Source organism: Poecilia latipinna, unplaced genomic scaffold (assembly GCF_001443285.1).
Source record: "Poecilia latipinna isolate Pla-1442-1.1 unplaced genomic scaffold, P_latipinna-1.0 Scaffold54, whole genome shotgun sequence".
NCBI lineage: Eukaryota > Metazoa > Chordata > Actinopteri > Cyprinodontiformes > Poeciliidae > Poecilia > Poecilia latipinna.
Window position 1 is genome coordinate 396,193 of NW_015112670.1, and position 27,788 is coordinate 423,980.

Here is a 27,788-nt window from a genome sequence, read left to right on the forward strand (position 1 = left end):
GCGGTCAGGTAGGTATGAAGGGACATATGAGAGGCGGTGCGTAAACAGAGTGGGCGAAGATGGCGTCGAGTAAGAAGGGCGGAGGGAATAACAGACTGGAGAGAGTTGTGAATGGAAGACGCTCATCCAAATTCAAAGAGGGTCCTGTTGGTAAGTTTTTCCCTGCTGTGCCACCTCGCTTCCCGGCATTTGTCCTTGCAGTGACTCCCCCTTTGTTAACGGAACGTCTTCACCCCTACAGCTAACATATTAGCAGCTAGGTTAGCCGTTTTAGGGTAGCACCGCTGGATTTATAATAGCCTCTACTGACTTACTGTAGTGTCGATTAGAAACTAAGACGTTAAGGTTATATCTACACAGCCTATTTAGGCACTATCACTTCCTGCTTTGTCTGTAGTCAAGAGCATCCCCATTAGTACTGACAGTATCCAGTAAAAATATTCGTAATCGCGTTTTTACCCAATAACAAATGGCTGTCATCTGTATTTATATGCAAATTTCAGGTCTCCCATCTCTAATGTCAACAGCTGACCCTGACAGCGCCAACCTGATCAGCAGGTACTTTGACAGTAAAAGGGATGGGGATTGGATGGATGAGATTAAAACAGTGGGTGTAGGATGTGAATGAGAAGGGTTTATCTGTTCTCGTAAAGCGCTGTAGATAAATCTATTAAGACAATAGATGGCGATCTACTGCTATGACACCAGAGAAGGCTGGCTCAGAATGACGATTAAAGAGTCTCCTGAAGGATGGTAGCAAGGCATTGTGGATACTTGCATTTTGTCTTGACTTGCTACAACTCTGATTGCATCATGCCAGACTAACCAGCTTGAAGCCTTTACTCCACAACAATGAGAATATTGTCATGTTTTCTCATAAGCTCTTAAGTTATCCATTTGTTACTACTGGATAGCTAAGGCTCCATTATATGGAGCCTTAGCTATCCAGTTAATTAGATTACCAGTTTTTCACCTAATCTCTATTATTACATAAGGTGCCCTAATAAAACCAGGTCTGATTGTGATAATTTTAATTTTGCTGCCTTTAGATTACCATTGAACTAAGCCATGCATTTGTTGTCTAGGTGGGGGTGTGCAGGCTCATTGTTACTAGTTTCCTGTTGTTGCCAATGTCAGTGAGTGCAAGGCTACTCTCTGGGATGCCCAGGCTTGTAGAGTCTTCCTTCTGCTCCCCCTTTTCATACTTCTGTATTATCATTTCGTCCCTTTCTTCCTCTGTTTTGTGCCCCATTTATTGAGTATAAAGTAGAGGAATAAAGAACATCTCAATAAAATACACAAACAAAAAGATTTATTTCAGGAGCATATATCAAAAGTGAAGTTTGGTTTATAGGTAATGGAAACACCAGATTAGTTTTCTCTGTAAATTTCAATGTAACATAAGGACAAAAATGGACTTGCATGTACCCTTTTGCATGTGTGATTGTTTCAGTGTGGCATGCTGTCATGAATGCCATCAGTGTGTGGCACTTACCCAAAGTGTTGGGAAGCCTAGGTTCAGCGACCTTCAGCTCCTCTGCATTGTTGGACCTGGTGTCTCTCTTCCCCTAAGCCCCAGAACCTTGATTTCCAAGTAAAATGCTACATTTGGTTTCACCAGAAAAACGGACTCTGAACCACTGAGCAAAATTGCTTTTTCTGTTTGTTTCTCCTGAAAGCTCTGTAACCCGCCTGACTTTGCTGGTATCAAACTCTGAAATGAGCTTTGTGTCACCATTCTGTCAAGGCTGCAGTTATCTCATATGCCTCTACAGTTTTCTACAGGATTTCTCTCCCCCCAGCTTTCCATTACAGCACTCTGTAAGCAGGCATTTTATTTTGCAATGGCATTTTTTTGGTTACACTCCCTGTGGAGGGTGTGACAGTCTGCTGGACAACTTTAAAGTCAGCAGTCTTCCACATGATTGCATAACATAACTGACTTAAATTTTATTTTTTTTTTTTTTTATTGGTCTTGCTACATTTGTGAAAAACTGAATGGTAGATTTGAATTGGCTGTAAACTATAATTGTGAAAGTTTACATTCTATACTTTCTGTTCTAGACTTTTTTGTATCCTTAGAAAATATCAGTAAAATATTCCGTCATATGAAGACATGACCATATAAAGACAAGTAGAAGTCTTGTTTGAGCAAACCTTTAAACTTTCAACCTGAAAATATGCTGATGGAGGCAACTGCTCAGGTGGGAACACTCCACAAGGAATAAATGAGGCATTTTCATGTTCTAGGTATAGCTTTACTCAATTAGCTTGCTGTAAGACTTTTGACAAGTACAAAATTAAAACTTAAGAATTGCCTGTTCAAGGTTAGCACATCATCGAATTCTGATGATAACCAAGGCTCAGTCGGGCCTTCGAGTGAAAGAAAACAGTTCAAATTCTTGCCATAAATGTAGTCAAGCAAGGTTTTTTTTTCCACACCCATAAGAGAAAACTGTCTCATGGTTAAAATGTACAACCAATTAAAGAATAGTTAATGCTGTAAAGGGTAAAATATCCTTACATCTTGCTTTTGACTCGTTTGTTGGTAATTTTTTTTCTGAAGGTTTTATTTCATCCTTGGTATATTTGCCATGGAGTTTTTTTTTTAATTATAAAGCTTTTTGAAACTTTATCTTGCTGTGATTTTTTTAAGACTAGTTAGCAGCATGTACAGCTTAATTACCTGTATTAGTCAGCATTTTGTTTTATAGTCTGACTGTATGCTCGTGTCACTCCTGCCAGCCCACGTTGTGTATTTTGTATTGTCTTATTGTTTTGTAAGACAATATAAAACAATAAAATGGGAGAGAACCTGAGCCACAGGTTGATGGTGACTAATTAAATCATCTTTTATACGCCATTTAAAATGGTTAAAGGATTAGTATGGGAAAGGATGCTCTTGTGTTTGGTAAAAATAACAGAAAACAACATGCTTCTTAAGTGATGTGGTGTTTATGCATCTGTCTTTGGGCAAAAGGTCACATCTCTCTCCATCAAGTTATGAAACACTCATCTGTGGTATCAGCCAAAAAGTCTTATCTGAGGTCATGCTTTCCACAGGAGAAAAAGTAAAATTATTTTTATTTTTTTAAGGCTTCACGTGTTTGCTGTGTAAACATTCACATTTCTCAAGAGTTTCCACTTGCTTCTAATTTGTTATGGAATATCTGTTTGATCATAGATGCTACATTTAAAAGTTAAACTCAGTCTAACGTCGACACCAAAAAAGTATAATGTTACAGTATTATCGAGTAGAATAAAAAAAAGTAGCATTCAATTACTTATCCTATACTTTTGATTAGTACAAATATGGTAATTACCACTGACAAATTCTTGTTCTTGTTTCTACTGACCTTTATGTAGCTGTATTTGCTTTAACAAATAATACATTTAGAAGGTATAGTTCTCTCATTCGCCTGCTGTTTTTTATGTCAGTTTAATTGAAATAGGTTTTCATATCCCTTCAACATTTCATGTTTTGTCACAGTATAACCACAAATTTCAATGTATTTCATTTGGATGCAGTGTGATGGACCAACACAAAGTATCCCGTAGTTTTAAAATGGAAGGAAAATAACTGATTTAAAAATATTATTATTATCATCATCATAATGCTGTTGCAGAATCACTTTTCACTGCATTCTATACCGTTCTAATTATTTTCCATTGTAGCTCTTGAAATATATTTAGGGTGGTTGTCTTTCTGGATGGTGAACCACACCATTACAAATTGGGGGCTCGTCCAGGATCCACATCACCACATCATGATGCTGCCATCATGATGTTTCACCAAGGATAAGTTGTGTTCATGGTGCATTGTTAGTATTCTGCCACATGCAGAATTTGGTATCTACTCTACAAAGTTGCTTCTTTGTAAAATCTGACCAGATTATTGTTGTGTGCTTTTCATGCCTTGTAGAAAACTGCCATGTTGGGAACAAACAGAAAATGTAATGGCTTTCTTTCAACAGTTCTTTTTCTATCTGCTTTATCTTGGTGTAATACATAATATCCTAAGAACATACTTTAAAGTTTGTGTTTGTAATTCAATAAAATGTGTAAAGTCTCAAAAGATATCACTACTTTTGCCTGATCATCATCTCATAACCGGTGATTTAACTTGTTTACACTTGTTCCTGTAAGTGACCTTTGATAATCCAATATAAATCAAATTAAAAACATTTCAGATGCTGTTTTGCTTTCATAGCTGTATGTCTGCCAATGTTGAGGTTTTGCCAACTGAGCTAAAGTTCACAGGGTGTTGCAAGCTGACCAGCCAATGGCAGCACGGCCCTCTGTCACAGGGGAGACGGTTAACTGGAAAATGGTTTGTTCCTAAATTTCCTGTGTTTTTAAATGTGGCAGGAGGAGGAGTTTAGAGAAGGACCCACGTTGCTTCCAAGGACTAGAAATATGGCATGCTCTCGTGCAGATTAAACCCAAAGAGCTAGGCACTGAAGACGCAGGAGCAGCAGATCCACAACATCAACTAAAAACACATCTCTTCTTTATCTTTTCCTTTCTTTTTCTTCATGCTTTCAATGCTCTCATGGAAGAGAGGAGGCTGACATGGACAAAGCCTTGAACTCAGATTCTGGTAAACATTTATTTATTTTAATCCGTACCAGTCATTTATATTCTGTGTCAGTAGCAACGTCTCTTTTGGCCCCGCAGGAGCCATTGTCAGAAATGTTGCTGGTGTTGGTTGTTGTACATGACTTATTAATGCCCACTTTCATTCATCTTTAATGTGGAGAGACAAGGTACAACTTGGTAGTTGCTCTAGTGGGCTTACATTGACCACTTCTGTCATTAAAGCACAAAAGAAGCTTTATTCATTAGCTGACCACCTGTATTGCCCGAAAGGCTCCAAAGAGTTGAGAAGCCAGGAGGTGAGTCATGTTTTTCTCCTAATAGATGAGTAGGTTGACAGCTCTTCTGGAATTAGTGTGGAAGCACGTTTTTGTTCTCTGAGGCATTATGTCAAAAAGAAAAAAAAAGAAAAGAGTGTGAAGTCTATTTCATTCTGATGAGATGGTAGCAACTCGCCTAACTGTTTTACATTTGCATAACATTTGCATGAGAGATGCTCGCTGAAGTTAGATGGGGCTGTAATGTCTGCCGACTTCATTGTTATTAAGTTTCTGAGCCTCTTATGCTGATCTGGGTTCGTAAAGTTCATCCCTGGCTTACTCTGTCAACATCAGGCCATGCTCAGAGGAGAAAGTTGATGAGAGAGTTGCATCCCTGTGCTTTAATTAAGCTATGTAATTTGTATTTTGGCTGCCGGCCCAAGCTCGTTTGACTTCAGTGGTGTCATTCGGGTGACTCTTTGATTGGACCAGCCACTGTATCCACTTAACACAACCCTGCTGAGAATGCACACAGAATATTGCCTATCTATAGATGTTCTCTTTTGCTGATGTGTAGTTTACTTTCAGATATTATACATTCATACCTGTGTGTAATCCTCTGGCTGGAGCCATGCATGTGTTTGTTGTTAGCTGCTGAACTGCTCTGAGTGTTAAAGGCTTTCGTCATTGATCCCTGTGATGAATTCATATGACTAATGCTTGCATAACATCAGAGTGAGTCAATAGAAACTTCAAGATGATGCACTCGCACTGTGTGTCTGCTATCTTTCAGACTTTGTTAAGCAAAAATATGCAAAGTAATTTCACTCCTGCCAGTCCACGTTGTGTTTTAGTACGCTTCTGTTTTAAGATAAAGTCCGAACTGCTGAAAGAAAACGTAGGACTTGTCCTTTTTAAATGTGTTGAGAGAAGCAGTGGGAAACCTTCCAATATCTCAAATGTCAACTGAAATCTTATGTTGCACTCTGCTTAGATTGACTTTATTTTTAAGTGTCATGTCAGCGTCTGAAATGATTGGAATAGCAAAATAGGACTTCTGTAGAAGAAATGTTTTCCATGAAATCACCAGATGAGCTTGTGTTGCATAAAGAAATGTTTTCATTTTGCTGATTTGATGTGAAAAGTATCTGAAACGAACTGATTAAACATGATACTGAAGTAATTGATCATTCTCCATTTATGTACAAACAAATAACTGAATATTCCCCTAGCTAAAATTTTGCTCTAAGTCTTCCTAAGCTTCTAATTTAGCCCAAAAAAAAAAAATGTTTTTTTGTTTTTTTTTTCTTGTGACTCCGGGGCCATTTCATACTCTTAGCAGATGCACTATAACTGCTGGAGCCATGCGTCAGTTTTTTTTTTTTTTTTTTTTTGCAAAAACAAAGTGCTTGCTGAACTGTTTGTGACTCAGCTGACATCTGCATAGAGACTTGTGCGCAATATAAATGAAGTGTGTAGAAGTCGTGCTTAGAAACTGTTGTACAATTTCCAAGCAATTAGAATACACTTTTCTCATACCAAGTGAAGTATGGGAACTTCAACTGCTCTCCATTATAGAAACAGCAGCTTAATGTCTTCCAAATGCTTCCAAACAGTCAGCACAATGTTTTTCCATTATAAGGAGGAGCAGCAGTCACCTAAAGGTTTTCAAGATGATACTTGTCTGAACTCTGCATTTGCATATTTCCAAGGCTTGGTAGCACCTGTTCCAAATATTGAGATATTGGCAGCGTTTTTAATAATATCTGAGCAGGTTTTCTTTCTTTGACAGTTGAATGAAACAAAGTGCTGACTGTTTACTACTCTTTACTCAGAAAGTAGCACCTGATTTATTTTCTTCTTTTGTGGAATTGCCTTAAAAACCTGCCTAAAGAAAAACAGAAAACAAACTCCAGCTTCTAAGAAATTGTCGTGTTGATTAATGTCCTGTTGCAGGTGTCAAGGGAGTATTATTGTTCCCTTGACAAACTGAAAGGACTACTTCTATTAGTCATTGTGAACCGGAGGAAAAACTAAATAAGTGTGACCATTATGGTTCAATTACTCCTGTGAGCCTCAAGAACAATATTTCACTCTTTTAAGCATCGTTTCTCTTCTCTCCCAAAATGTGAACTCAAATATCTACCTAAATTTACTCTTCCTTTCCAAAGCCCAGATATTATTTTCACCGCTTTACCTTTCCAACTTTGTTCAGGCTTCTCGTAGCGCTTGTGAGGAAGCAGGTCGAAACGCTCCCACGGGTTTACAAGGATCGTCCACGTTGCATCACTAACGGCAACCTCCGGTGTCCATGCATGGTATTCACCCATGATTACAGCAGTGACTTCAGAGTCTCCAGATCAATTTTGAGTTCGTAACAAGAAGATTTTATGCAAGTTTGTTTGAACCCAGTGAGGAGGAGGAGGAAGTCGGGGGAACTGATGCGTGGCTGCAGTAGCTATCTGTGGTAGAGTTTGCACTGCATAAACTGTTGTTTCCATTTCTCAGCTTTTGGTTGGTTCCTCCCAGTAAATGACAAGTTCCTGCTGTTTCATAATCTCAGGGCAAAATGAATTTCAAATACAAACTCAAATGTTTTTGTGGGTTCAGGGAGATGCCTGTGTTTACGTCCACACAGCTCACCTGCTTTTCCTGCATACATGTTTGTAGTAAAGCTGCTCACGATATTCTTCATCTGTGTCACCAATAAGTAGCCACATGGCTCGTTATTTGGGAGGTAAAAAAAAAAAAAAAAATCTTTGATTACTATGAGAGAGATCCAGACTTTTTTTTTTTAGTTTTGCTTTAAATTTTTATTAAGCCCCGATGTATTTATAACCCCCTGACAGATTTGGATTAGAAGAAATCTTTGAAATTGAGTGCCTTGTTTGTAAATTTAATTAATATTAAAGTTTTTGGAGTGACTTGGTCTAACTTAAATTTGACAGAAAATCTGCAGTGGGAGCTAAAGATTAGGATGATGGTAAATTGACCAGACTTGGAGCTCGTCCCAGAGGATGAATTGACAAAGTTGTACTGGAAGCTTTCAAAAAGTTCAGAAATCGCAAGAACTTGGTTACTGTAATGGCAATACAGTCTTTTAGATTTATTATTGAGAAGGATATAAATTATCTTTAACATTACAATTTTGTGAATGTGAATTATAAACTGAGATTTTTGTTTTTACCCTTGTCCATTGTCATCTTTTGTGAGATTTCTGTCATTTTCCTTTAATGAAAATTAAACGAAACATAATCTGCCAAGGGGTTGAATATTTTATTTTTTTTGCATAACTCAAAAAAAAACAAAACAAAAAAAAACAAATTTTCAGATTATCACTTTGAAACCTTTGAAGCTCTTTAGATTATCTGTCCCAAAAATGAATTTAAAGTTAATTTTAAGGACATAGAATAAGTTTCTAGAAAATATGTGAGATTGAATTCTTAATTTATCGCAACACGCCTCGCATTTAAGTGTCCTTTATCTACTCGTGTCTCCATCTACACATACTAATTAAGGTCATTTATTAAAAATGATTATTTCGTTCTTGTTTCTGTAAGTTCTGGCCGGCGTGGAGACGCTGTCTTGTCTTGCACGTCTCTCTTCTGTGTCAGCATGACAGTCGGCCTATAGAGGAACCGCGAGCCGGTCCCCATAGCTGGCATGGAAGCCGACGTCTCGGATGACTTGGCAGAGGAACACAGTCCGGCAGGAACAGACAGTGCTGTATCATTGTCCTTCATTAGGAAAGAGATATGAGCACATTTGATAAACATACCACGCAGTGTGATGTCAGCTGCACGCCTCCCTCTGGGACTCTTTCATGAGCATGTTTGGATGTGTTTCTTTCTTTTTCCTTCAGTTTCTGGCCAATCTGTTTGTTCTCAGCAGTGACCTGTTAGCAGAGAGCCTCTGCCTTCTCCTCCTGTTCCATGCAGATCTTGTGGGGATTTTAGCTGCTTAGCCTGGGTTTACGTCGCTTCATTTCAAGCCTTGTTTAACACATTTCATCCCAGGAGTCTCTGTACACCATGCAGCAGGGGCTTAGTTATCCAGACTAAGAACATTTTGTTGGATAATTCCAGTGGGTGCGGTGTTTCTCTTGGATGTTCTCACAAGATCAGACTAATGGGCTTGCTCTTAACCTCTATAGAAAGGTGAGATTGGAACTTTAACCATTCGGTAAATGTCACTGCTGGTCAGTTTTGTTGAAATTACGTGAAGCAAAGGAGTTACATTTATACAGTTTCTTAAAATGTCACAGACACTGAAATGTTGTCAGCAAATCTCCTTTTGTTTTATCTCCCCTTTCATGTACTTTTTTTTTTCCAGTGATGGACACCCAGGCAGTGTTTGCGGCACTGTACGGCGTATGTGAAGAAAACGTGACTTTCTTCTCGGGCGGAGCCAAGGGGACCCAGGGTGATGCGGGTCGACGTCTCGTGGAGGCCATGAAACTGATCCAGGAACACGCGCGCAGCCTGGAGCCTGTTATTTCTGGCTTCGCTGCCGTTTATCAACATTTTGACTTTGATCCACACATACCTGCAAATGGCTATCGCTCGCTCGTCAAGGTAAGCTGCGCAAAGCTTTAAAATTTTTATTATTTTTTCTTTTTGTCTGCAGGAGTCCGATTTTAAATTCCTGTTTCTTATTTCCAACTTGGTGCAGCTTGGAGGATAAAAAATCTTTAACTCTGCAGTAGATTCATATCAGTATTCCCTCACCCTGGTGAAAAACTGCTCCATCTTTGACTTGATATTGCTTTGTTTCAAGGTCGGCACATTTGTTGCAGAGATTGATTTTTATGTTGCAAATCGGGGGGAGGGGGGGGTTGTAGATGAATCCTCCAACTGCACAGTTGCCAACGACTACTGGATCCAATGTATTTTAATCTTTGACACTTATCGATAAATCTTCATGACCTTCAGTTGGCGCAGCAGACTATAACTGAATGTGTTTGGCAAATGAATGCTGCTCTGTTCTCATCGCCCTTGATTTCCACATTTATGATCCCTCTGGTTTTTGCAGATCTTTTCCTTCTTCTTCTTTTTTTTTTTAAACATGTTTGCAGGAGGTCACAAAATATTTATCCCCTTTCAATGTTGCTATGATTTAACTTACAACTTCGAAAGTATTTTAAAAGTAATCTATTTGGTGAATAGGGTCTAATTATGTTTAATTTATTGACCAGCTTTTGAATTTCTCAGTTCACTGTTCTGCTACCTAAACTTTGACTTTCTAGATAGACGAAAGTTTGGAGACGCACCACAAGTTATGTTGAGCTTTCCCTCCAGGCACCTTCAAAAGCATTTCTTTTAACAGTCTAACGTTTTGACTTGCTTGAAATTCTTATTTTCAGGTTGTGCGTTGCTGTCTTCTCCACATCGTCCACAAGGGGCGCTACATCACAGCCAACCGCCACAGCATCTTCTTTCGGGTAGCGCACAACATGCGAGAGATAGAGGCGTACTGCAACGCGCTCTGTCAGCTGCGCGCCCTGCTCTACCTGGCGCAGTGCATGCTACACGACAACAGCCACGGAAACCTGTTCTTCCAGGACGAAAGTGGCCTCAGCGAGAGCTTCGTCCGGGAATACGCCTCCATGCATAAAGGATGCTTCTATGGCCGCTGCCTGGGTTTTCAGGTGAGATGCAATAAGTGGTGGGGAATGGGAATGAGTTACGGGTGCCTCCTCCCTGGTTATGAATAATACTTCTGCTAGTATTATTCATAAAGAGAGGGAGAGCAAAAAATATTGAATCAATGATTCTGATTAATGTCGGGCTATTGAAATTAATCCTAAATGGATAAACATAAACCATCCTGCTGCAGCAATAAAAGAAAAATAATGGTAGATTTGCTCCTCTTCAGCAGGTTCAGTCCTCTTCTGCTTCTGCTTTGTACTGATGAAGGAGTAGACTAAGTGACTTGTTTTTGTTTTGTTTTTTTATAATATGTCTTTCTCTCTCCAGTTTACGCCGGCCATCCGACCGTGTCTTCAGACCATCGCTATCGGCCTCGTGGCCTTTGGCGAAAACTACAAGCGTCATAAGTCAGGAATAGGTCAGCATCGCCTCATCGACCAGCACACATTGCTCTCATTCGTCCTCGCATCTCTTCTGCATTCCTCCTTGGCCCCTGACTGTGCACCTTTTTGATGTTGTGTGTTTGGATTTTCAATGCTCTTTCATCCTTTTTGAAATCTCAAGGGCGGGCTGGTGTGTTTCTCGTATATTTCAGAATGTTTTGAACATTCACACACAGTTAAGCACAGAGACCGATTCATATACAAACTTGTGATATACACACATGCACTCAGACATAAATAATTAACACGAACAAAAGGAATACCCCCACTCTGATGGTTTCTTGTGCTCTCTGCTGCACCTCAGTGGACGCAGGAGGTATTGCACCGTACGGTGAGTTTATTGGAACCTTTTCATTGTGTTCCTCTTTATTGACTTGGAAGACATTTGAACATTACTCTTGAGTTGTTCCTTTTACACCATATCTTCTATCGTCCTGAATATTTTTATTCTCTTAACTTAGTGTTGGGTGTTTTTCTGTTTTACGTTGCAAGAAATTTCAATTACCTGAATGATATTTATAGGTCCATCTCTATTAAAATAGTTATGAAGTGATGTATTTCAAGTATTTATTTCTCTTATTTTCTTTTACTTTAGCGTTCAGCTTATGAAACTCCAAACTGTTAATCAGAAAAAATTCAATTTCCCTTCAGTGAGTGTGTAGACAACAAAATAACTTCTGTTGTAAAAATCCATTCTTAGGTCTTGCTTAACATTCCAATCTCCTGAGAAACTTGAGGTTTTCATGTAGGTCTAATTAAAATTAATCAAAAAATATGCTTGAAATGCATATCACTCCATGTGTGATAATATAGTTACCTTTTTGCATTGGATTTTAATACATAGAGATGTACCTGTATTATATCTGTTTATTTACTACATGTCCTTTCCTGAAATTATTTTATTTTTATTTTGGAGAACCAAATATACATTTTACTGAATGAGGCCCAATTTTTCCAGCTGTCTCTCTATTTCTGATGTTTGCCGTGGCCTCGTTGCATTTACATTTGCTTTCCTCCTGTATTTGACCTTCATCATCGGTAACTTGTTCCTTATTTTTGTCAGTGTTTTGGTTAACATTTATTTTATTTATTTTGATTTCCTTTGTTTTAACTCATATTCCCTAGACACTCTCATTGTTTTGGTTCTGCTTTGTTCTTCACATTCACCTCCCATGCATCCCCTCCTCACTGTGTCCACCGTCTTCCTTTTCCCAGGCGTGGCAGCCAGCTCTTTCTTTACCTCGGGCAAGTATGCCATTGACCCGGAGCTGAGGGGGTCAGAGTTTGAACGGATAACTCAGAACCTGGATGTACACTTCTGGAAGGCCTTCTGGAACATCACAGAGACGGAGGTCCTGTCGGTGGGTAATGTCCTCCTGTTGCGACGCACGGTGGACTCATTGTAAGACATTTGTAATGTGTGATATCTGATTTTACTGCACAGAGAGACATTGTAATTTAATTATCATCACATATATTATACATCCTATGCTTCTCTGAGGAAAATGACTTTTCTGCCTTTTTTTTTGTTTTATTCCAGAGAACAGTAGTAATAGTGGAAGACATTCATTTCATCTTGTTTTTCATGACGTATTCATCCAGTGACCAATCAATTTACCTTGGTGATTTTGCTACCTCATGTCTGACTTCTATTCATTTATTTGTGTTTTTTTTTCTCCAGAGTCTTGCCAGTATGACCTCTACTCAAGTCAAGGTGAACAGAGCGCTTTCTGTGCCTCCTGTGCCCTTTGACCTTCCTCTAGCCACAAACCACACAGAGTCTGTAACGATAGCTCCACCTTCGGCGCACATCGGCCCCGCTCCTGTTCAGATGAGACTCATTTCTTATGAGCTGCGTGAAGGACAGGTAATCCCATTTTTAACTTCAAGTTTAAATGAACATGGCTGCAAAGAGACTAGCTCTTTTTTTTAAGTAGAAACCCTGGCAAAAGTTTCTAGGCATCTTAAAACTTTTTTATGGCTGTTTTTCTTCTATTTTTTTTTACTTATCCACCCTGTTAATCTTCATAATTGGCTGAATCTGACTTTTGTTTTGTCCTGATTTTCTGATAGATCAGATTTCCTCCTTGAATCATCATCATCATTTTGCTATCACTTAACTTTTCTTAACTGAACTTCTTGCTTCTGCCTCAGAAGCAAGAATTTATTCCGGGGGCCGGCTGTCTCCGTTTCAGCTTGTTCTTCTTTCTTTATTCACTGGTAATAAACCAGAAATTCTAACAGCAAACATCTTAAGCCAGAGATAATGCTCCAACAAGACAACAGTGTTCTTTTATGCTGTCAGAATCCAAGCCTACAGCAGTAGAAGTCCCTGCTGTTTGTTCCTGTTGATAAATAGGAATTATTGTGCAGTTCTGCTGGCGCAGGACGCGTTGGCAACAAGCTGCTGCAGAACCACCAGCTTATCCAGCTCTCAGAGGAGCTCTGCTTGCTAGCTTCAGCTGCAAAAATATCAGCACAGACATTTGACTCTGTTTGCAGCACATAGCGCCATGCATGCAGTTTATTTGTGTGTGGCAAGGATTATAAAGAGAGAATGGGAAAGTTTGGAACCAAAACTTACGTTTAGATTTTTAATCCAACGCCTTTCTCTTCCCTTCTAGGACAGCGAGACACTGCTATCTCTGTCTCGATCTGAGGGAGGTGCTATTTCTCTGTCCCTGGGGTTGAAGACCAAGCGCCTCCCTTCTTCCCCCTGCCTTCTCATCCACTTCCATGGGGGAGGCTTTGTGGCACAGACCTCAAAGTCCCATGAGGTGAAATGATGCTCCTGCATGAAATAGTTGTTTAAAAAAAAAACATGTATTTCTTTTCCTCAGTTCAAAAGCAAATGGCAAAATAATTGTTACTTATTTTTTTTTAGTTTTTAAGCTAATGTTTTGGAGGACAAAATGGCTTAATTGTTAAATATTGAATTGTTTCTTAGCACGGCACATTGATCTGGTAATAATAATTAGAACAAAAAAGGTAAGTAATATGCAAACGTAGCATACAAAATAAATTACAAACATTACGGTACACACTCATTCCTCACTGTCAGACTAGCTACTCTAGTGTTGTTTTCCCCCCCTATTTGAGTAGCTTTCATTAGCGCAGTCATCCAGTCTAATTCACCTTTTGTATTCCTTCAATAGTGTTTACTCAAACTAATTGTATCGAACCCCAGATAATTAAAGAGACAGATACAAGTTGACAACGGAGGGGCAATTGGTTGCCACTCCGCTTTCCCTGTCAGTAGTGCTGCATGTAATGAGCTGTTAAGCTAATTATTGTTGTAATTATTCCATGAAAACTTAATTGAAAGTTTGACCACTCTCTTTGCTTTCTTTACTGACAAAGTGCACACAGAGCTGCCCTTTTGTCTGTGCAGCATATTAGTGCTTTAGTTACTGGCCTCATCCTTGCTGCTCACGACTCAGTCCGAGGCATGGGTCAGTATCAGATTGATGGGTCAGTATCAGATTGATGGGTCAGTATCAGATTGATGGGTCAGTATCAGATTGATGGGTCAGTATCAGATTGTCACAGTTTGATAACCTCAAGAAAAACATCAAAAATAATACTAAAATAATTTTAACTTGTGTCATCACAGTTTTAATTTATTTTGATTTCAATACAAACACTTAGGCCAGAATATAGAATGAACCTGTACAATTTTGTCATTTTGAATTGCCTATTGTGCTAAATATAAGATCTTTTTACCACTCTGCTCTAGAGTAATGCCGGGAGTTAAACGGGACAACATTTGCTGGTTAGTCACGTCATCTGATAGCCAGCCTGCAATCTGCTGCTTTACAAACATCCTGCTCTTAGTTATAAACTGTAGTGTCAAAGCAGAGTTATGGGAGGCGCTTCGTTTCCACACTGTCACAGTGGATTTTTCTGGTATCTGACAATATTTCCAAACAGCCGAGTTCGTCTTTCTTTCAATCAAGTTAAAAGGTTAGATTGTGGGGTTCTAAATCATAAAGCTTTTATTTGGAGGCCAAAGATTTTTTTTACATTTTTTTTTATTAAGCATAATGATGCTGATTTTTGTGTGTGTCTGTATTAAAAAAGGAATATGATTTTCTTAAATTTTATGATGAACTCTTTTGGCTTTTGGCCAGTAATTTAAAAATGTGTTTTTGTCTCTTCTCAACAAAAACAGGATATGGATCATTCTCTTTGAAAATTCTCCATTTAGCAGAGTTTAATGTCAGCTTCTGACTAACAGTCACTGGATGTTTGTGGTCTTACTTGCAGTGGAATTCAAAACAAAAAAGTGACATGGTTAATAATCATTCATATCTTGATTTGCACAGATTCCATTTGAATATTTTACCAATAACTCATAAAAGTTGTCTCAACTTCCTGAATTAAATTGCAGTCGCTGGTCGGATGAAATCGTTCCGAGACTGGTAAATGGTTTGCGAGCTTCGATCCAGACACCGCTGGTTTAGGAACACTGTTTGAGCCAGTAAACGGATGGGAACGGGCAGTTCTGTACTTTGCCCTGTTCTCCATTAAGTTTCTTTATTTTTCCTATGGATTCTTTGGCAATAGTGGCCTTTATTGAGTAAATGGGATGGAGAGAGAGCGAAGATGTGCAGCAAATCCAAGAGTGGTAATTGAGCTCAGGACAACGGCACACGGTGCATGTGCTCTGCCAACTGAGGCACAAAGCTAAACAAAAACTTCTACATCTTTTTCTGATATCCAAGCAAAAGCCCTTTAAAAACAAAAGTTTTTTGGGTTTTTTTTTTTTCATTACTGTCAACAAGACAACGGCGAACCTTCCTCTTTCATTTAACTTGAGCTGTCCTGCTTCTTCACCAGATGACATATTCTCCATACATCACTAATTTAAGCTGCGGAACATCCTGCATCCTTCTGCGTACTGTGCTCTGCTCCTGCCTGCTTCTTTGAACCTCTCCAACATCAGTGGGCTCTGAGGTCAGAAGAGCCACTCGGTGGGGGCAGAGATGCACGTCTCGCTACAGAACGAGTGTGTGTGAACAGCATGTGGATGGAGTGACGAGATCGGAGCTGGGAAAACCCGACATTATTCTGTCAAACTTTTACACTTCAAGCTACCCCTTAAATCCAACAGCCAGCCCCGTCCCAGCCTGGATCTGTTTTAATGAGCTTGTTTTCTAGTTAAAGTGTGCGCTATATTACCGGCAACTCCACAGGAGCAGCACATGCATTACTTGCTTAGCTCATCTTGATGAAAGAGAGAATTGTGTTACCAATGGTTTGATCCTGTTCATCCTGTGCCAACTTGGCCATCTGTGACTGTTTGCGGTATTTAGCTACTTACAGCTGTTACAAGACAAGGCTCTGTGAAATTGCAAAGGACATGGGCATCCTTAGTCTGCAGCTGGATGGTAGTTTGTGGATGAGAGGGAGCAATCGCGAGGGTGCGGAGCGCTGTCATGTTGGATTAAGAAAGAAAGAATTACCCCAGGCTCTAATGGAAGACATGTCGGACTGTCCTTCACTCTTTTCTTTTTGACTGCAGTCCTGCCAGTATCTCAGACAATCCTTTGTTCACTCGGTATCCTTTGTCACATTTTGGCACTGATGCTTCCCACTTTTTTTCATATATATATATTTTTTTTCTTCCTTGGCTGTCTGAATCCCTCATGGAAGAACACGACAGGGAGAGCCGAGGGGGAAAAAAAAGTTTTTCTCTGAGAATCAAAACCAAATGTTTTCCCTTGCATCCTTCCGAACATCCATGTTATGTCCTCCAGCCAAAAACAAAAAAATAAAGAAAAAAGACTTTGATCAACCTCAGTTGCAGAATGAGCCAGTGGTTGATTCATTGTGCGTTAAAGTTCTGATCAAGAATAGATGTGATGTCTGCAATTTATGCAGAGCATCAAGTGTTGGGTAGCAGCATTAAAGGATTGCAGATTAACAGCTTTGCCTGTCTGAAAGTGAGTCGGAGCTCTCATTAATTCCCTCTTCGGAAACCCAAGAAGAGTGTGTATATATGTGTGAAGAGTTTCCAAAGTCATGTAAAATTAAACAGCCTCTATCCCACCTCAACAAGAACACTCATCTCTTCTCTGCCCACTGGGCTGTGTGTTGTGCATGCACAGCGGTTTTTTTTTTTTCTTCTTTTTTTTTTTTCTGTGCAGGCAGCTGATGTGTTGCCTCTGACTGACACCTTTGCCACACACTCAGCTGCATGTTCTAACTCATTGTAGACTCCCAGTCAGTGAAGGAATGTTGTTCTCAAATGTTTACCCTCACCTTAGGAATACCTTTCACTGATTCACACATCGCCTAAATCAAAGCTGTGCTCATTCTGCAAGCTCGCTCACTTCTCTGTTGCTGTGATCCAAGATTTAGTGTGACAGATTAAGGCTTAAACACACCCAAGCTGACTGCTGTTTTTATTTTACTTTTATTTATTTATTTTTTCATGATAAATCACAAGCTGGTGGTGTGACATTCAAACATGCACACACACCTTCATTCCTCCCTGGCGGTTTGAGTGAAGATGTTTCACTTTGACTAAAAGCACTGTCACAGCAACTCAAAAGTATTGAAGCTAAACAGAGAAAAAGGGGACCACGGCCATTCTCACATTTCAGGGTCACTGTGTACGTACAATAAACGTTTAACCTGACTGTAACAGGCATACAGAGAAGCACTCTGCATTCTAGTCGTTTTTTTTTTTTTTTTATTTATTTAAAAAAAAAAATATATAGAACATCCTTGTAAATCTACAGCATCGTCTTGGCTTTCTTCACACTGAAAAGTAGGACAAGTATCTGCATTTATTGCTGTATAAAAAATAAAAGGGCAAATGGAGGAGACTGTGAGGGCAGCTCTCGCCTCTTGCTCTGGTTTTGTCTGTTCTGTAAGCCAAAAAGCAGATAAATGAGATCAGAGGGACACTTAATGTTCATTTTATCCTTGTGTCTTAATTCTGGCTGCACTCCACCACTGCGGACTCTAATAAATTTGGCAAATAGACTGCTTCTCTTTTATTAATAACGTCTTACCTCCCTCCCTGCTTTTATGTTTTTTTTGCACAGCCTTATTTGAAAAGCTGGTCCCAGGAACTTGGTGTTCCCATCCTTTCGGTGGATTACTCTCTGGCCCCAGAAGCTCCTTTCCCACGGGCACTTGAAGAGTGTTTCTATGCCTACTGCTGGGCTCTAAGAAACCACCATCTACTTGGTACATACATCACACACACATCGCACAGAATTACAAAATTTACACGTGTATTAATACATTTTTTTTTTCTAGCTAAAAGGCTAGATGACGCCTTTCGGTTAATTTTCTCACATTGTGCTGAGGATCAGCTGCCCGCAGTGTTTCGCTGATGTCATGCTGTCAAAGAAAACAAAATAGACTAAATGTCATCATACTGGGCAGGATTATACAGTTCCCTCTGATGGCTCGTTTTACTCCCGTGGACTTTTGATTTAATATTTACAGTCACACAGAGGAGAAGGAGGAGGAGGAGAAGTCGACTGAGAATCCTATACATTAGGCAAATTTTCCTACACTCAAATTCTCCTGAGAGGAGCACTTGTTTGCATAAAGATGATCAAAGATTTTCAAGTTATCTTGTAGGAATTGGACCCTTTTACCAAACGGCACTTAATATGAGTGAGAGTCCTTGGAGAAAATGTAGGCGATAAAGTACATCCTTTACGATTCAAAAACTTTCCAAACAAGAACCCGGAGCGAACCTTTTTCAATGTAAATGTAAGATTTTACTCTTAAAACAAACCCAGACATGTATAGACTGTGAGACAGCATGTAGTGTTAAGATATAAACTTGCATACTAAACCAAATTTAACCTACTACTGAGCCCATTTGATAAACTTAGTGGACTGGATTAAAAATTTCCACTTTTAACAATTTTATAAAAAAAAAAAAAAAAAAAAAAAAAAAAAAAAACAGAAAATGGGAAGCAAGGTAATTTTTACTTGAAACTGTAATGGCTAACTTGTCAACTTCAGTAGGACAAGGATCAGTGAATTAAGCTCACCTTAACTTACTGAGCCTCTGACGTTCTCTAAAAAAAAGGTTTTCCTACATCTGATTTATACTGGTTTAAAAAATATATCTATTTTAAGATGATCTGTAATTTGACGAGCAATCCATTTTTTTTCTTGTGCCTTTTGATATTATAGTCTTGCAGCTGTAGCTTATATATCGTACATGGTCAGTCTGTGTTTATAGGTCAAGGAAGGAGCAACATTTGTTAGTGTAAAATCCTGTTAGTTGAGCTTCAGTCTTGCTTTACTTATCCTTTGGAAACGGTTTTAGAGATTTCTAAAGTGTCCACATTTCAGTGTGGGTCACTTCATGTCATAAATGCAAAATCTGCCCTTGTTTCTTTTCCAGAGGTATCCCTCTTTACATAAGTACCCAGATGCTTAACATTGAACTCGAATGAGCCTTAATTCCACCAGTGATCTTCAGATGCCTTTTAAAGCAAAGTTGACCGACCTTGATTTAGTAGACTGAACATAATTAAGAGGCTACACTCTTTGATCAGTATTAAGTTTGCTAGTGGATGGAGCATGTCAAAGTGAAAACAAAGTCAGGAATGTTAGAGGCAGATAGGGGGATACAGTGAATACAAAGATGTATTTTTTGAAGCACTGCAGAGTCGAAAGGAAACGTTTTGAATTTTACGATTCCTTTAAAACAGAGTAATTACAGACGAAGCACAACTGTCAGACAAATCCCTGAATCCACTATGCATGCACACATTGTTAACAATAGTGGAACAAACGTTTATTTACATGTATACATTACAACACGATTCTCACGAGAATGCACTTGGATTCAGCTTTATTGGGCCTCATTGTGCGCTTCCAAATAAATAGAAACTTAAATTTTAAACACGCAACATTGACACAGATCTAAATGGGTTTTTTTTTTATTTTTCTTGGTAAATGAGTAATCATACAATCAGAAAATGGAAATGAAGGTTGAATCCTTTTTCAGTGTGAAGCTGTCTGAGTGCATCTGTACATCCTCACCTGCTTGTCTCTGCCACAAGGCTTCATTTATCACTTGAAAATTGACCGTGCTGTGAGCTTCTCTGTGCCAGCTGCTGAAAAATTTACGGCAGTTTGTGAATGTTCAATATTCAGACAGAACCCTTCTGAAAACCGAAGCACACTCTGTCTAATGAACAGTGATGTCGGTGGAGTCTTCTGTTTGTCCTGTAACAGAAAAATCTCACCGCAATTAGACAAACGACGAGACACCTGTTGGCAGTCGCATATTATCTGTTTGTTGTTCGGTGAAGACCGTGTTGCACTTCCAAAGATGGTTGAGTTATTTAGTTATTTAGTTTTTTTTGTTTTTTTTGTTTCACCTTTCCATGAATAAATATTTCAATCTTTACAGGATGGACCGGAGAGAGAGTGTGTTTGGCCGGAGACAGCGCGGGGGGCAACCTGTGTGTGACCACGTCGATGCGCGCCGCTGCCTTTGGCGTGCGAATGCCAGATGGCCTGGTGGCGGCCTACCCAGCTACCCTGCTGACGGCCTACGCGTCACCCTCCCGTCTGCTTACACTTATGGATCCCCTGCTGCCGCTCAGCGTGCTCTCCAGGTGTCTCAGTGCCTACGCAGGTAGGATTGTGTTTATTTATTTCTTAAAGACCGGTACTGAGGACTTTATTTTTTTTTTTTTTAAAGGTCGAGAATTGCAAAGATCCACACTTTCTGGGTGTTTTTTTTTTTTTTTTTTTTTTTTGACCTCCTTAGTTGCTTATTAACCCACCTACAAGTGAGCCAAACCCATGGTAGGAATTTTACTGTAATTAGCCATCTAGATGCGTTGAAAACGACAACTTGTTAAAGTTCAAACTGAGTATCAGAATGTGGAATAATGGAGAGGATTGAAGGGATTGAACATAGGATGTTTTTTTTTTGTTCAAACTGAGTGTTACAGAAACTGCAGATCTGCTGCATAATCGGAAAGAGAAAATATCCCGAGAGCAGCGGTTTTGTGGTTCAGAATGCCTTGTTGGTGTCAGATCAGAGTAAGCAGACTGATTTAAGATGATCGAAAGGATACTACAGCTAAAACAACCACTTGTTACAAAGTGCTTTCAATGCAGTCTCTGAACGTACAGCGTGTCGAGGCAGAAGCTGACGGACCTCACCGGGTGAAACGCTTCAGGAAACTGAAGCTGTAGTTCGCACAAACTAGCTGAACAATATCAGATTGGAAAAAACATCGACTTTGCAACTGCATCATTCCAGTTTAAGAGTGAAAGTTTGGCCAGTGGTAGCTAATGATGAAGTGGCTGATGAGTGTATTGGAAAGGTTTTTGCACTAAAGCTTGTTCGTTTTATGTCCTGAATTGTTTCATTTTATGGATCTCATAAACCTCAAGCTTAGGACAAGATGAATTGCTGCTAATGATGTGATGTAAATTATTAATAATTTGCATGACTTCTCTTGGAATAGTGAAAAGGGTTGCTTTTGAAATATTTGATAAAATCACTGTGCAGCTGATATTAAAAAATGCAACTTGTGACAAAATCTATGTAAATGAATGACAGAAGATGATTCTCATCTTTTGATGACACTTTGCTCTGCTACGTTTTGTGTTTTATTTGATTTATGAGAGGATATTTTTATCATAAAACTTCCATTTGCATGTATATGTTATCATTTCCTCAAAGTGAACTTTGCAATATCAGACTGAAGTTCTAGATATTTTATATCCTACCAAGGATAACTTTTATACTCGTTTTTTGTGCAGCTGTAAGATCACCATATGACATCTAGCTCTTCAGCTCTTTTCAGTTGCACTGGAATAATGTCATTAAACCCATTTTGATTCAAATCTCTTTTAAAATTTGAGAGCAGTGGCAAACTGTACACTACTGTATGAAGCAGAAAACAAGGTAAAATGTTGACATATCGCCTGTGCTGCGCCGCCTCTGCTTTTGTTTAAAACCCCCTTTTTTTTTTTTTTTTTTTTTTTTTTTTTTTTTTCCCTCCCGATGTGACCGTCTATGAATTGCTGCCGGTAATTTGGTAGCAGCGTCGAACCCCCTTGGAAAGTGATTTTTCTTCCTTGGATCATGCGTTTCCTGTCATTGCTGCTTTGCCATCTTCTCTGCTGGTGTCTTCTCCTCCAGGTAATGAGCCGCAGACCGAGAAGCAGGTAGAAAAAGTGAGCACGTTGAGCCTGGTGAGGAGAGATACGGCCCTGCTGCTGCGGGATTTCCAACAGGGAGCCTCTAACTGGATCCAATCTCTGCTGGATCCCAACAGAGCATCAGCCTCCTCCAACACATCTGCCAAGACGACACCAGCAACCCCCGATACACCGACAAGCGGTGTGTCCTCTGTGTGTGTGTGTGTGTGTGTGTGTGCGTGTGCAGTAAGGGTGAAACATTTGAAAGTTAAATGAGGGTTGTGAAAGCATTATAGTAGTTTAGCAGCAGCTTAGTAAAGGATTCCAATTCATTTAATATTTAGTCTGAGTAGTAGCCATTAGGACCTAAACTAGGAACTCGTGAAGAAATCGTTACTCCTGTTCAGTCTGAATAAAACTGGATTCAAATTCCTCACATTTTCCAGGTCTGGATACGTATGCAACAAAGAGAAAATGACTATTATCAGACGTTATTCTTTATTTCATCATAAGGGTTTTTGATATAGACTTAAAGTTTTAGCACAATATTTTTGCAGGGCCATCAATTTTATCATCACCGTAATGATGATAAAAGTGATAAGAACTATTTATTACATTTTTTAGGTAACTGTATGACCATCAGTGTGTGTCACAGCAATTATAGCCTATAAACACAAATGACATTAATTTTGTAATGTTATATAAAGAAGTGTGATTTGTACCTCTAAGAAATTCATCATGATAAACGATCTGCTAAATGCCCACCTTTATTTCCTTTTGTGTCCTTTAATCTCTTTTTTCCTTTCTTCTTCTCTGCTGCCCTCCCTTGCTTCCTTGTTTTTCATTCTCTTGTCCTTGTCCCTATCCTTCATTTTACTTTTATCCTTGCACCCTTCCCCTTTGGTCCTTCCTGCCTTTTCCTTTTCCTTTCATTTTCTGTTTTTTTTTTTGAAGCTCCGATATTTAAAGCCTCGCTATTGTAGAAAACTATGCCATAAATTCACAATGAACTTTAGTGTTTTATATTTTGAAACAAATATGGAATGAATTAGAGCTCTTGAAAGTTGAGTGTAGAAATGTCTGAGGTTTTTACATGATGAATGTGTGGAAATGCTGCGGCCCTGTGATCGTGGCTGTCTTTAGAGGGAATGTTTTTATTCAGGTTGAGGTTTAATTGTTTGTTTGCACACAGCGAATGAAAATCAAAGCCTTTTGCTGTTTACATCCCATATTTCCTCCGTCCTTATTCCGTCCCTTAAAGTGGCATTACTATGCCGGAGTTTATTTACATCCCCCATCGAGGAGGTCAATGATGTAGATCCCTGTTCTTCAGCGTCCTACTAACCAGTTATGGCCTCATCCACTCTGTGGAGTAATAATCCTGTAGCGCCATTCATATCAGTATCTTGACAGTAATTTTTAATTATTGCCGCTGTAAATCTGAAGGGGAAATGTAATTTTATTGGTGTCACCTTAGTTAGGTGACAGTCTTACAGCTGGCAAGCCGAATCTAATGGGAGTGTCATAGGTGGAGGCATATTAATAAAAGGCCATCATAGTGCTGAGGTGGTTCATTATTAAAATAGAAGATTGGGTAGGCCTTTGTGAGGAGACCAGGCGTGACGGCACACGGTGGTGTTATGACAGCTCGGGGCGGGGAGATGATATCACCCTGACGGCTCTTTTTGGATTTCCTCCACCCATTTCCTCTCTCCTCTTCCTGATGCGCCTCAAATTTGCATCCTGGGCCTTTAGCTGTTGGCTGTCAAAGAGAGAACGCATGGAAATCAGAAACAGTGGAGTAAATAAGGTATTCTGAGTCGCTTGGCTTAATTTTTCATGTGTCCTTCAAGCGCTGTTTATCCGATGTGAATTTACTGCAGTGCCTTGAAAAATATTATGCGCCTTTTGTTACCCGACAACGACAGAGTTTTTTTCCTTGAAATTGCTTTGTGACAACACAAAGCGGAGCATAATTGCGGAATGGAACGAAAATGATTGTTCTCCAAATTATTTCAGTGCGAGTTTTTGCTAGGAGAAAGGGGTAAAATTGAAAGTTTAGCAATAAAAAAAAAAAAACTGGGAGACATAAACCACAGAAAACTATCAGTAATTAAAATAAAAGGTGGATCTACAGAGTATTTAAAAATGAATTTAAAAGCCATAAATCATTTTCCGTCCACTTCAGTCACGTACCACTTTATGTTGGTCTAACACACACACAAATACAGTTCAAATAAATTAAACTGAAGTTTGTGGTCGTAACGTGACAAAATGTGAAAAAAAGTTTAATAATCAACACTTTTTCGACGGGCTCAAAATGTTCACTGGTAAAGTTTTAACACGAGCCAAACAAAGTCTCCTTGTGAAGTAACTTCCATCCTCCATCTCTGCTTTCGTTTCCCAGATACAGTGAGAAAAAGCGTCTCGGCAGCTTCCATCTCCTCTCCTCACGCCGACCCGCCTGTGCCCAACGAGCCGTCGCTGCTGCCCGGCAGAAAATTATCTGTGAAGAGCAAGACGTGCCAGGACTTGGAGTCCCACAGCAGTCCCGTCCCCCAGAGCTCCCCGCTGATGTCTGAGCACGCTGTATGTCACACTGAAACCTGCTTACGTTGAGATTAGCTCGCTCTCTGGACGATTTTTAATGCCATTAAACAATAGGATGTTGCTCAACACAACACTGCAGTGTTGGTGGGGGTTGAAGTGGGAATTAGGCCTGCCGCACAGCTGATAACTTGTGACGGTTGCAGTCGCCTCACAAGGGAAGAAAAGTCCTTCTGCTCTTGATTGTAATCGGAATTGGACATTCATTTTCTCTTTTTGAAAAGTTAAGCATGTTTGGAATTGAGGGATGTATTGCTGGTCATGGTACGAATATCATTAATTTTGTTTCATTTAATTATTAATTTGAACTGTTTTTTATTTCCTCCTGTGGGCAGTGACCATACAAGAAACATTTTCTTTAATTTTTGATGATGAATAAGAACTTTTGTTTTAACTCGCATCATCGGTTTTCAAAAATATCCTGGCAAGCTTAAATATATATTTGGAAAAATGCACTTTATTAAGTTGCAGAAAAACGTCATCAAGGTAAAGGAACTGGCTAAAAATGATAATACTTAGTAATAGTTCAAAGAGTTGATTTATTAGGGTCAATATTTTGAACTAAGTGTTTATGGGGACATATAGTTACATTACAGTCTACTTTAATTTATTACCCTGAGTTTAATAAAAACTTAAATTAAAACTTATGCACCTATTCTTGTTTTAAAAACTAAATTCCCAGTGGGAAAAGAATCATCAAACTTGAAGCCCATTATAGCCCAAGATTAAAATGAAAGTTAGCACTTTTTTAAAAGAGTATGTAAACTTCTGAACATGTAGAAAACTTTCCATGCCTCCTTTTCGAGAGGCTACTCGGCTAATGCCATTTTCTCTCACAACAGTTTACTATAAAATTCCTTCAAAGAAATCCAAATACTTTGAAAATCACTGTTTCGTTCTTTTTCTCTCTCTCTTCTAGAGAGATGAGATTAGTTACAGTTCTGGCAACAAAAAAAAGAGCCTATATTAATGTGAGACATTAAATAATCTTTCTCTCCATGAAATCTGATTTTTTTCCAGCCTGGACTCAGGCACTTTGCCAATGCTTTTCTATTTTCACAAGGACAAAGTGCTGTCTGCTTGCAAAAAAAAAAAAAAGACAAAAAAATGCAAACCCTCTTCAGTTTTTCTATGACCTCTGAGCTGTCTGACCAAAACGGGATAAATATATATTCTGTTCTCCTCTGTAGGTAGAAGACGTGAGTTTCTTTCTCTGCAGGGACAGTGACCCCTCCATGTCCGACGACCTGTCCTCTGTGGCCATCCCGCCCCCGGCCGTAGAGGAGGGATCGGAGCTGCCGCACCCCAGGGAGTTCCCTCTGGGCTTTGAGCCGCTGCGCTCGGAGCAGCTCGCTGAAATGAGGATGCAGAGCTCTCCGGTCGTCAAGGATCCTTTTTGCTCGCCTCTTCTGGCTCCTGACAGCATGCTGAAGGGGCTGCCGCCTGTACACATAGTGGTAAAAATGCATATTTTACCGTCTAGTAGTTGTTTTTGTGCTAAAATGAGGGTTTTAGAAGTGATCAGAGTTTGAGAGGAAACAAAACCCTCTAAAAAAGTCTCGAGAGATGTTCAGTTTAGCTGAGGTTACAGCCTGCTCTTTCTTTTTGATGAGGATGTTGTATGACGAAGAGGAAACTAGCCTTGATTTTTAAGTGCCTTAAGTGAGTCAGCGAGACTTAGGAAAAAAAAAAAAAAAAACCTGAACAAAAGAGACTGGGCTGCTTGAGCTCCCTCTCTTCATCCTGTAATTAAGATTCTTAACATGTCTGAAGGGAGTTTAAATTTGTTTTTCACCGTTTCTTCCCCCCCACCTCCCACCGCCTCCTCTCAGGCTTGTGCGTTGGACCCCATGCTGGACGACTCTGTGATGTTTGCCAAGCGTCTGAGGAGCGTCGAGCAGCCCGTCACACTGTGCGTGGTGGACGACCTCCCCCACGGCTTCCTCAGCCTCTCGCAGCTCTCCAGGGAGACGAGGGAGGCCGCCAACGTCTGCGTGGAGCGAATCCGCTCCGTCTTCAACCAGGAGGACACGCCCCCGGAGCCACGCAAGCACCGCAAGCTGGAGCGGACCGACAGGGGCAACCTGAGACCTTCTGGAGAAAACGGTGCTCTCCTTCCCGACCCCATTGACGACCCAGAGGCAGCCGTCGGGAGAGGTTCTAAAATCTCTGATGGGGAGGGCTTGGTTGCTGTCGCAGCCCAAAATAACACTGACGCCGGTGGCATCGGTGCTTAAATGAGGTTTGGGGTTGGGGTGGCGGGGGGGAGGAGAGGCTGCGGTTCACCCACAGGAGTGAAGAGAGAGAGAGGGGAGTAAATGAAAGTCAGACTGATGTAGGCAGCGCAACTCCTAAATGAGAAACGAAGGCAGCATCTTAGGAAAACAGAAAGAGGAGTGGGAGGGGGCAGTCTGGGGGGGGGGAAAGCTCAGTGAACAATAAATAAGAGGAGGTGGAGCGCTGAAATGTATCTCCTTCTGCTTCTCGATTCTTACCATTCGTCCGCGCGCCATTATGCACCAACGCAAATCTGGCAGACAAAACGAACCCACCCACAAAAAGGCAGTCATGTTTCAGAATGAGATAATTTAAAAGCTTCTCAGATCAAAGACCAATACACACGCGCACACACACACACACAGAGCAGCACACATACTTAAAGGAGTCGCTGTTAGGCAGGCGAAGCTCAGACATAAAGCACAAGCAACGCTGCTACGACGACGCCTGAATGGGTGATTCATCTGGGCCGCGGCAGGCCCTAATCAGATAGCCGTGGGCACACTGTACGCTTCATCCGCATCAATGTGGCCACTTGTCCTTTAGGAATCCACTCTAAATCACCCTTAATAACTCCACGTTGTCTTCCCCATTATGCCTGTTTGGGAGTCAATATAGCTCACTTTGTGGGTTGTAACTGTGTTGACTCTCTCCAAATAGAATAACGAAGCTAAACACAACAAACCAAAAGACTCCAAGCTAAAGGAATTGATTTACTTGATTTCTTGAGAATTACGCTTTTTTTTTTTTTTTTTTTTTTTTAAATATTTTTTTGAACTTTTTGCGGGGGGTTTTTTTTTTTTTTT

At 39.9% G+C, this 27,788-nt stretch overlaps 1 protein-coding gene across 6 annotated transcripts; it reads left to right on the forward strand.

Annotated features, from left to right (window-relative positions):
* On the forward strand, positions 1–27,735 carry lipeb (lipase, hormone-sensitive b). 6 transcript variants are annotated; one of them, XM_015053138.1, is made up of 16 exons: positions 1–150; positions 504–558; positions 4,560–4,600; positions 9,189–9,430; positions 10,219–10,503; positions 10,832–10,922; positions 11,252–11,278; positions 12,163–12,308; positions 12,629–12,814; positions 13,572–13,724; positions 18,003–18,147; positions 20,348–20,575; positions 22,100–22,300; positions 24,506–24,687; positions 25,896–26,162; positions 26,538–27,735. In XM_015053138.1, the coding sequence occupies exons 1-16, from the start codon at positions 60–62 to the stop codon at positions 26,940–26,942; spliced, it is 2,745 nt and encodes a 914-aa protein (XP_014908624.1). In that variant the 5' UTR covers positions 1–59; the 3' UTR covers positions 26,943–27,735. The 6 variants fall into 6 exon arrangements, with proteins under 6 accessions (XP_014908624.1, XP_014908631.1, XP_014908637.1 ...); XM_015053145.1 differs by lacking the exon at positions 11,252–11,278; XM_015053168.1 differs by lacking the exon at positions 504–558 and having other exon boundaries at positions 63–150.
* Positions 27,736–27,788: the final 53 nt, after the last annotated feature.

What these genes read in the sequence shown, in the direction of transcription:
- lipeb (XM_015053138.1), top strand. Translation starts at nt 60, where the DNA reads ATGGCGTCGAGTAAGAAGGGCGGAGGGAATAACAGACTGGAGAGAGTT. An exon ending in AGCCTTGAACTCAGATTCTG is followed by an intron (nt 4,601 to 9,188) that starts GTAAACATTTAT and finishes TTTTTTTTCCAG; the next exon opens with TGATGGACACCCAGGCAGTG. An exon ending in GCCGCTGCCTGGGTTTTCAG is followed by an intron (nt 10,504 to 10,831) that starts GTGAGATGCAAT and finishes TTCTCTCTCCAG; the next exon opens with TTTACGCCGGCCATCCGACC.